We start from the raw sequence: 11087 nt of genomic DNA, 5'->3' as shown, positions 1-11087 counted from the left end.
AGAGTTTGAAGCCCTGGCAGCCAGCTGAGTCTATACAGTGAGTTCCAGGCTAGCCAGAGCTACACAGTAAGACTCTGTCTCAAAAAAAAACACCCTAAAAAATTAAAGCACCCCTATTAAACTGGATCCTATTAAAAATCAAAGTGTAAGTTTGAGGTGCAACAGAAGACACAGCCCCACAGCCTAGAACTCCCACAGCAGCCCCATTCTTACCTTTTAAAGAACTCTGTTCAAATAAAGGATAGATCCTTGACTTTGTAACACACACACATAAACACACACACACACACACACACACACACACAAACAGAGAGAGAGAGAGAGAGAGAGAGAGAGAGAGAGAGTTTCATTACAATCCAATATGAAGATGATCTAGAATTTATTAGGAAGAAATTTTAACATAGATTTAAGAGCAAACTTAATACACTCAGGAAAAAGAACAAGATACCCAAGTGTATAAATGTGTATGCATCTCAAATTTGTGTATCTCAAAGGAGTTGGAACAGAGTAGCTGAAATTGGAGTTATTTATTTTATGACCATGGGTCAACCTAGAAGACTGGTATGCTGACTGAGTGCAAAAACAGTTTATAAACCCTGGAAGCATGGCCTTTCCTCCCCCTTTTATTAATCAGGAGGGTACAATCATGTGTCCTCTAGGTCTTATCTTTCCCTCTATTGCTTACGTTTGTGTTTTGTGAATTTGTCTCTACATTTTACATCTTGTTCATGTTAAGGCTTACCAGAAACATAAACTTGTTAGACTAGCAACTAGTAGCAGGACTCCAGGGTTTTGTGTTCATTTGAAGCGTGGAACTTACTCAAACTACACTAAAAGCTTAAAAAATGTTTCCCATTCCAGGAAAAACTTGATACCTCAATGGGATCTCTGAGGGGAAATAAAATGCTTTAAGGAACATTACAGGGGGAGAGAGAGCTCACTGCCGAGACAGGTGAGCACGCCTGAGACTGCAGAGCAGAAGAGACCACCAAAACTGCCCACCCCTGCCCGCATCCCTGGCCCAAGAGGAAACTGTATACGGCCTCTGGGTTCCCTTGGATAAGGGCACAGGAGCAGCAAATCCACTGCATCTGAGACACTGCAAGAACCTGAAGGGAACGACCCGATAAACAGTTCTCTGCACCCAAATCCCGTGGGAGGGAGAGCTAAACCTTCAGAGAGGCAGACAGGCCTGGGAAACCAGAAGAGACTACACTCTGCCCACATCTCTGACTCCAGAGGAAAACACCAAACTCCATCTGGAACCCTGGTGCACAGAAGCTCCCGGAAACGGCAGCACAGATCTTCCTGGTTGCTGCCGACGCGGAGAGCTCATAAGCAACACACCACAACCAAACTTGAGCCTCGGGACCACAGGTAAGACAAACCTTCCTGCTCCAAGCGACCTGCCTGATGGACTCAAGACATAGGCCCACATGAACAGCTGAAGACCTGTAGATAGGAAAAACTACATGCCCGAAAGCAGAACACTCTGTCCCCATAACTGGCTGAAAGAAAACAGGAAAACAGGTCTACAGCACTCCTGACATACAGGCTTACCGGACAGTCTAGCCACTGTCAGAAATAGCAGAACAAAGTAACACTAGAGAAAATCTGATGGCAAGAGGCAAGCGCAGGAACCCAAGCAACAGAAACCAAGACTACATGGCATCATCGGAGACCAATTCTCCCACCAAAGCAAACACGGAATATCCAAACACACCAGAAAAGCTAGATCTAGTTTCAAAATCATATTTGATCATGATGCTGGAGGACTTCAAGAAAGACATGAAGAACTCCCTTAGAGAAGCACAGGAAAACATAAATAAAAAAGTAGAAGCTTACAGAGAGGAATCACAAAAATCCCTGAAAGAATTCCAGGAAAACATAAATAAACAAGTAGAAGCCTATAGAGAGGAATCACAAAAATCCCTGAAAGAATTCCAGGAAAGCACAATCAAACAGTTGAAGGAATTAAAAATGGAAATAGAAGCAATCAAGAAAGAACACATGGAAACAACCCTGGATATAGAAAACCAAAGGGAGACACAAGGAGCTGTAGATACAAGCATCACCAACAGAATACAAGAGATAGAAGAGAGAATCTCAGGAGCAGAAGATTCCATAGAAATCATCGACTCAACTGTCAAAGATAATGTAAAGCGGAAAAAGCTACTGGTCCAAAACATCCAGGAAATCCAGGACTCAATGAGAAGATCAAACCTAAGGATAATAGGTATAGAAGAGAGTGAAGACTCCCAGCTCAAAGGACCAGTAAATATCTTCAACAAAATCATAGAAGAAAACTTCCCTTACCTTAAAAAAAGAGATACCCATAGGCATACAAGAAGCCTATAGAACTCCAAATAGATTGGACCAGAAAAGAAACGCCTCCCATCACATAATAGTCAAAACACCAAATGCACAAAATAAAGAAAGAATATTAAAAGCAGTAAGGGAAAAAGGTCAAGTAACATATAAAGGCAGACCTATCAGAATCACACCAGACTTCTCGCCAGAGACTATGAAAGCCAGAAGATGCTGGACAGATGTCATACAGACCCAAATGGCAGCCCAGGTTACTGTATCCTGCAAAACTCTCAATTAACATAGATGGAGAAACCAAGATATTCCATGACAAAACCAAATTTACACAATACCTTTCTACAAATCCAGCACTACAAAGGATAATAAACAGTAAAGCCCAACATAAGGAGGCAAGCTATACCCTAGAAAATGCAAGAAACTAATCGTCTTGGCAACAAAACAAAGAGAATGAAAGCACACAAACATAACCTCACATCCAAATATGAATATAACAAGAAGCAATATTCACTGTTCCTTAATATCTCTCAACATCAATGGCCTCAACTCCCCAATAAAAAGACATAGACTAACAAACTGGATACACAACGAGGACCCTGCATTCTGCTGCCTACAGGAAACACACCTCAGAGACAAAGACAGACACTACCCCAGAGTGAAAGGCTGGAAATCAACTTTCCAAGCAAATGGTCAGAAGAAGCAAGCTGAAGTAGCCATTCTAATATCAAATAAAATCAATTTTCAACTAAAAGTCATCAAAAAAGATAAGGAAGGACACTTCATATTCATCAAAGGAAAAATCCACCAAGATGAACACTCAGTCCTAAATATCTATGCCCCAAATACAAGGGCACCTACATACGTAAAAGAAACCTTACTAAAGCCCAAAACACACATTGCACCTCACACAATAATAGTAGGAGATTTCAACACTCCACTCTCGTCAATGGACAGATCATGTAAACAGATATTAAACAATGACATAGACAGACTAAGAGAAGTCATGAACCAAATGGACTTAACAGATATTTATAGAACATTCTATCCTAAAGCAAAAGTATATACATTCTTCTCAGCTCCTCATGGTACTTTCTCCAAAATTGACCATGTAATTAGTCAAAAAATGGGCCTCAACAGGTACAGAAAGATAGAAATAATCCCATGCGTGGTATCAAACCACCACGGACTAAAGCTGGTCTTCAATAACAATAAGGGAAGAACGCCCACATGTACGTGGAAGTTGAAAAATGCTCTACTCAACGATAACCTGGTCAAGGAAGAAATAAAGAAATTAAAGACTTCTTAGAATTTAATGAAAATGAAGGTACAATATGCCCAAACTTATGGGACACAATGAAAGCTGTGCTAAGAGGAAAACTCATAGCTCTGAGTGCCTGCAGAAAGAAACAGGAGAGAGCATATGTCAGCAGCTTGACAGCACACCTAAAAGCTCTAGAACAAAAAGAAGCAAATACACCCAGGAGGAGTAGAAGGCAGGAAATAATCAAACTCAGAGCTGAAATCAACCAAGTAGAAACAAAAAGGACCATAGAAAGAATCAACAGAACCAAAAGTTGGTTCTTTGAGTAAATCAACAGGATAGATAAACCCTTAGCCAGACTAACGAGAGGACACAGAGAGTGCGTCCAAATTAACAAAATCAGAAATGAAAAGGGAGACATAACTACAGATTCAGAGGAAATTCAGAAAAGTATCAGATCTTACTATAAAAGCCTATATTCAACAAAACTTGAAAATCTGCAGGAAGTGGACAATTTCCTAGACAGATACCAGGTACCAATGTTAAATCAGGAACAGATAAACCAGTTAAACCACCCCATAACTCCTAAGGAAATAGAAGCAGTCATTAAAGGTGCCCAACCAAAAAGAGCCCAGGTCCAGACTGGTTTAGTGCAGAATTCTATCAGACTTTCATATAAGACCTCATACCAATATTATCAAAACTATTCCACAAAATTGAAACAGATGGAGCACTACCGAATTCCTTCTATGAAGCCACAATTACTCTTATACCTAAACCACACAAAGACCCAACAAAGAAAGAGAACTTCAGGCCAATTTCCCTTATGAATATCGACGCAAAAATACTCAATAAAATTCTGGCGAACTGTATACAAGAGCACATCAAAACAATCATCCACCATGATCAAGTAGGCTTCATCCCAGGCATGCAGGCATTGTTTAATATACACAAAACCATCAACGTGATCCATTATATAAACAAACTGAAAGAACAGAACCACATGATCATTTCATTAGATGCTGAGAAAGCATTTGACAAAATTCAACACCCCTTCATGATAAAAGTCCTGGAAAGAATAGGAATTCAAGGCCCATACCTAAACATAGTAAAAGCCATATACAGCAAACCAGTTGCTAACATTAAACTAAATGGAGAGAAACTTGAAGCAATCCCACTAAAATCAGGGACTAGACAAGGCTGCCCACTCTCTCCCTACTTATTCAATATAGTTCTTGAAGTTCTATCCAGAGCAATCAGACAACAAAAGAAGGTCAAGTGGATACAGATCGTAAAAGAAGAAGTCAAAATATCACTATTTGCAGATGATATGATAGTATATTTAAGTGATCCCAAAAGTTCCACCAGAGAACTACTAAAGCTGATAATCAACTTCAGCAATGCGGCTGGGTATAAAATTAACTCAAATAAATCAGTAGCCTTCCTCTACACAAAAGAGAAACAAGCCGAGAAAGAAATTAGGGAAACGACACCCTTCATAATAGACCCAAATAATATAAAGTACCTCGGTGTGACTTTAACCAAGCAAGTAAAAGATTTGTACAATAAGAACTTCAAGACTCTGAAGAAAGAAATTGAAGAAGACCTCAGAAGATGGAAAGATCTCCCATGCTCATGGATTGGCAGGATTAATATAGTAAAAATGGCCATTTTACCGAAAGCGATCTAGAGATTCAATGCAATCCCCATCAAAATACCAATCCAATTCTTCTAAGAGTTAGACAGAACAATTTGCAAACTCATCTGGAATAACAAAAAACCTAGGATAGCTAAAAGTATCCTCAACAATAAAAGGACTTCAGGGGGAATCACTATCCCTGAACTCAAGCAGTATTACAGAGCAATCATGATTAAAAACTGCATGGTATTGGTACAGAGACAGACAGATAGACCAATGGAATAGAATTGAAGACCCAGAAATGAACCCACACACCTATGGTCACTTGATTTTTGACAAAGGAGCCAAAACCATCCAATGGAAAAAAGATAGCATTTCAGCATATGGTGCTGGTTCAACTGGAGGTCAACATGTAGTAGAATGCAGATCGATCCATGCTTATGACCCTGTACAAATCTTAAGTCCAAGTGGATCAAGGACGTCCACATCAAACCAGATACACTCAAACTAATAGAAGAAAAACTAGGGAAGCATCTGGAACACATGGGTACTGGAGAAAATTTCCTGAACAAAACAGCAATGGCTTATGCTCTAAGATCAAGAATAGACAAATGGGATCTCATAAAACTGCAAAGTTTCTGTAAGGCAAAGGACACTCTGGTTAGGACAAAACGGCAACCAACAGATTGGGAAAAGATCTTTACCAATCCTACAACAGATAGAGGCCTTATATCCAAAATATACAAAGAACTCAAGAAGTTAGACCACAGGGAGACAAATAACCATATTAAAAATTGGGGTTCAGAGCTAAACAAAGAATTCACAGCTGAGGAATGCCGAATGGCTGAGAAACACCTAAAGAAATGTTCAACATCTTTAGTCATAAGGGAAATGCAAATCAAAACAACCCTGAGATTTCACTTCACACCAGTGAGAATGGCTAAGATTAAAAACTCACATGACAGCAATTGGAGAAAGAGGAACACTCCTCCATTGTTGGTGGGATTGCAGACTGGTACAACCATTCTGGAAATCAGTCTGGAGGTTCCTCAGAAAATTGGACATTGACCTACCTGAATATCCAGCTATACCTCTCTTCGATATATACCCATAAGATGCCCCAACATATAAAAAAGACACGTGCTCTACTATGTTCATAGCAGCCTTATTTATAATAACCAGAAGCTGGAAAGAACCCAGATGCCATTCAACAGAGGAATGGATACAGAAAATGTGGTACGTCTACACAATGGAATATTACTCAGCTATCAAAAACAATGCCCTTATGAAATTCATAGACAAATGGTTGGAACTGGAAAATATCATCCTGAGTGAGGTAACCCAATCACAGAAAAACACACATGGTATGCACTCATTGATAAGTGGCTATTAGCTCAAATGCTTGAGTTACCCAAATGCATAGAACACATGAAACTCAAGACGGATGATCAAAATGTGAATGCTTCACTCCTTCTTTAAAAGGGGAACAAGAATACCCTGGGCACGGAATAGAGAGGCAAAGATTAAAACAGACACAGAAGGAACACCCATTCAGAGCCTGCCCCACATGTGGCCCATACATATACAGCCACCCAATTAGACAAGATGGATGAAGCAAAGAAGTGCAGGCAGACAGGAGCCAGATGTAGATCTCTCCTGACAGACACAGCCAGAATACAGCAAATACAGAGGCGAATTCCAGCAGCAAACCACTGAACTGAGAACTGGAAGAGCTTGAAGGGGCTCGAGACCCCTTATGAACAACAATGCCAAGCAACCAGTGCTTCCAGGGACTAAGCCACTACCTAAAGACTATACATGGACTGACCCTGGACTCTGACCTCATAGGTAGCAATGAATATCCTAGTAAGAGCACCAGTGGAAGGGGTAGCCCTGGGTCCTGCTAAGACTGAACCCCCAGTGAACGTGATTGTTGGGGGAAGGTGGGTAATGGGGGGAGGATGGGGAGGGGAACACCCATAAAGAAGGGGAGGCGGAGGGATTAGGGGGATTTTTGCCCGGAAACCGGGAAAGGGAATAACACTGGAAATGTAAATAAGAAATACTCAAGTTAATAAAAAAAGAAAAAGAAAAAAAGAAAAAAAAGAATGTGTGTGTGTGTGTGTGTGTCTTTGTGTGTCTTTGTGTGTCAAATTGACTTTATATCACTTCTAATGGGCCAGAATGGCGTGCCAAGCAGCATCAGGGAACTCTGGTTTTGCCATTGAGCTATCATTTCAATGACATGGCTTTGTTATGAGGGAAGGGTGGTGGATTGGCTTCAAGTAGTCACCATGATGTGCTACACACACTGGTAGAGGCCAGCACCTCTTTGTATCTAACTTTGCCATCCAGGGATAATTGTCTTGTATCCCAGAAGTCTTTGAAGGTTTTTATGGCCCTGAGATGTGAATTATTAGCCAGACCGAAATCCTTTCTCTTTTTTTCCCCTCCGTAACTGTGTGCAGTACACTCTATTAATAAAGTTCTGTTTGTTATCCCATGAAAAAAAGGACATTACTGAATGCTTGTCCAATTGACTTGAGAGCTAATAATAATTTATAATTAAATAATATTGTAGATTATTACATTATGTAATTTTTATTATTAAATTAAGTGATTTGCTAAAGTAATATTGATTGTGATAAAGTATTTTTAACCAATATACCCTAAGGTACTTAAGGAAAAAGATCACAAACTATGAATTACTCCTAAAAGATGAGTAGAAACATATGTATAGTAAAGCCTTTTTCCAGCTTTAAATGAAATGTATAGTAAAGTCTTTGTGTCTGTCTTTAAATGAAGTGTTTCAGAGAAATCTTTGGCATGTTTGGGTTAATTAATAAAGCATGAGAAATTGTTTTGAGACTTTTGAACCTTGAAGAAAGGTCTGTCTTGAGAATCTATACTTGGTGCTATATGAAAGCATGCAGCTATACCATCCTTGGTCCTGAGATACTCCTGGAAAACCTGGAGTTCTTATTTTTGATTATGGCTAGCCATAGTCAAAAGGGTCTGAGGTTTGTGGGGGTTGTCTGCTTCTATGAGCAGCAAGGGCAAGATAACTTGGAACTTTTGGTAGTTGGAACTTTTCCCAGCCCCACTTAACTTTGATGTTTGAATAAAGGAAGTGGAATGAGCTAGCTGGGTTTCAGTCTTTTCTGAGAAGGTTCAACCCCTCTGCTCCTTCAGAAAGGGAAGGCTTAGCATATTGGTGAGCTTCTGTCTCTACTCTGGAACCTATGTCCAACATGAATCAATAAGACTGTTTGTAAAGAATTGATTTGAGGAGCTGAAGAGATGGCTCAACAGTTCTGACTGCTTGTTGCTCTTGCAAATGACCCAGGTTCAATTTTCCAGCACCCACATTGGACCTAATAATGTCAATAACCCCAGTTTTAAGGGAGTGATCTGAAGCTCTATTCTGAGTTCTACATGTTTATCAGCTCCTGAATGCATATGGTGCATATACATAATACACTTAAGCTAACATTCATACACATCAAATACATTTTTATAAAAAGAATATGTGATATGTTACAAATTGATGGATGTGGGGAAAGGATTTTTGCCCCTTTTTCTTTATGGCTTATTTGGTTTATACTATTTCTTCAGATGGGTCACAATTCCATGCAACTCCAGATCCAAGAAGCTGATACCTTAGACTTTTTGGGCATCCACACAAGCTACTTTCACAGACACACATAAATATGACTAAAAATAAACTAAAACTTTTCTTTAAAATAACAAACTGAAAAGAAAATAAAGAAAAAGACATTGATTCAGCTGGAGCTTCAATCACTAAAATTATTTCCTTAAAATTGTCATTGAGCTGAAGCTACGGGAGTTTTCTTTTCTTTTACATAAATAATTATAGTATTTTAATATTTATCTTGTGTTGTAATCAATGACACTGAATCTAACAGTAATAATCCAGATTTTTATTAATTTTTGTATCTTATAAGTAACTGATGTGACTATGCCATATTCTCAATAGTAAATAAATTTAAGCACTGTATATATGAATGTTGATCTTGTAGTTGATAAGATGTTTATGCAGGCAGAGAAGTCCACTTGAGTTCATTGAGAAATGTTTCTAAACATGAAGTCTTACATCTAAAAAGATGGTCAAATTTAGTGGTATCTTCATCATATATATTCTGTTCAATATTTGAAATGAGAGTAGAATAAAGTCAAATAACATGAAAAACCAGCTAGTCATTTTCATCATCATAATCTTCATCCTTTTGCTGCATGATCAATTCATGTGCTTTTAGTACTCTTGGTATCGGAGTGTTGACAGTGTCGTAATTCCATCCTTTCCTCATAAACAACTTCTCAAGAATGGTTGGCATATTGTAGCCTTTGCTTATGATGAAATCTTTAAAGGCAATTGTTCCATAAAGATCTTCAATGATGTCTGGTTTACCAGGTCTTCCACCTTCAAGTTCAAATAACTCTTCAGGGTCCAACAAAGGCTCATCATTTACTAGCTTTTTCCATAGATATGGCTTCAGGTACCATGCACCGTATCTTATCTTATCCCTGGTGGGCTTGTAAGGATCAATCGGTTTTCGCAGTTTCCTTTCAAAGTTTGCCTCCTGTATGGAGAATCTAATCTCCTTCACTTTGCTAAGCCTTCTGCATAACCTGAGATCTGTAGGGAGCAGGCTGATTTTCTTGATGGCAGAGTCAGTATAGACTGGTTTGCACTCATAGCCAATATCGAATTGTTTCATCATGAAATGTTCGTCAATGCCCAAGTCTCCAAAGGAGTCAACCCATGCACAGAAGTCATAGACTCCTTTGGGTATATGCCGGTAATAAAGAGACTCCTTGGCAGGGTTCTTTTTGCGAGGCTTTTTGTCATGAAGCACACCATGTTTACGTGCCCCAGGAAACTTGGGAGGTTCCCGCTCTTCTTGTTTTTCAGGGTAGTCCTCAGCCACACTTGGCAGATGGACAGATTGAATAGATTTTCTGCTGACCTCACATTGATTCAATTTCTCCTCCAGCTTCTGGTCAGTGTCCAGAGCTTCCAGCACATTTTCTAAGAAATCAATATCGCTAGGAACTCCTTCCTCCAGGGGCCAGAAGGCCAATGGATGCTGGGTCAGGTTTGCTTCTGTTTTCTCCACAAAGGACTTACGAGCTTGCTGAGCCAATGATAGAGAAGAAAACAGGTTTACGTCTTGACACCGTTTTTGCTTACTCTTTTTCGATCCACGGTGGACTTGATGAGTAATTGTTGGGAGAAAACCCTCTTTGGGGCCCCGAATGATCATACCTTTACTAGGCGGACAGCCCTTCCTGAAATCATCCAGCCCTTCCTTCACAAACACCCAGCGTCGGCCATCAAGAGAGGTAGGGAACTTCAGTTGTTCCTGTTTGTGCTTCGCAAAACACTTAGAAGGCAACCTGTCCTTGAACCAGGGCTTGCTGGTCATTCCCAGAGGCATTGGCTGAAGCACTTGCCGGGGGCGATTCCATGGCAGCCACTGCTCCCCCATGGTACCCCTGAAACTGAGATAATTGCCGCAGCCTTACAAGCTTGTTTTGTTAGGGCTGCTCAGGTTGCTAAGAGGACCACGTGGCTGAAATTCCACTAGAATGGGCAAAACCAAGTGCTCGCCCACCCCTGCCACCCCTTAACTGGCTCCTTCCATTCTGTTCATCACTTCATTGCTCCACTAGACTAGGGGTGGACTTTCTAAGTGTTTCCTTCCTAGACTATTTTATAGACTACCTCTAAAACATTGTATTTACTTCTTTATATACTTTCATTTCAGTAATAGTAGATTTTCTAACTTATGAAAAAGCATTTTTCCATTTGTATATGTGTTCTTTTATTTTTCTTGGAAT

At 39.8% G+C, this 11087-nt stretch overlaps 1 protein-coding gene across 1 annotated transcript; it reads right to left on the bottom strand.

Annotated features, from left to right (window-relative positions):
- Positions 1-9154: 9154 nt before the first annotated feature.
- Positions 9155-10811, bottom strand: Fam47a (family with sequence similarity 47, member A). The gene has a single exon (NM_001408917.1). It carries the CDS (start codon positions 10733-10735, stop codon positions 9440-9442), a length of 1296 nt encoding a protein of 431 aa, NP_001395846.1. The 5' UTR covers positions 10736-10811; the 3' UTR covers positions 9155-9439.
- Between the last annotated feature and the right edge of the window lie 276 nt (positions 10812-11087).

This window comes from Rattus norvegicus, chromosome X, assembly GCF_036323735.1.
Source record: "Rattus norvegicus strain BN/NHsdMcwi chromosome X, GRCr8, whole genome shotgun sequence".
In the NCBI taxonomy this organism is placed as follows: Eukaryota; Metazoa; Chordata; class Mammalia; order Rodentia; family Muridae; genus Rattus; species Rattus norvegicus.
This window is presented reverse-complemented; position numbering and strand designations above follow the sequence as displayed.

Excerpts from the sequence above, each read along its gene's own strand:
- Fam47a (NM_001408917.1), bottom strand. The coding sequence starts at position 10,735 with ATGGGGGAGCAGTGGCTGCCATGGAATCGCCCCCGGCAAGTGCTTCAG.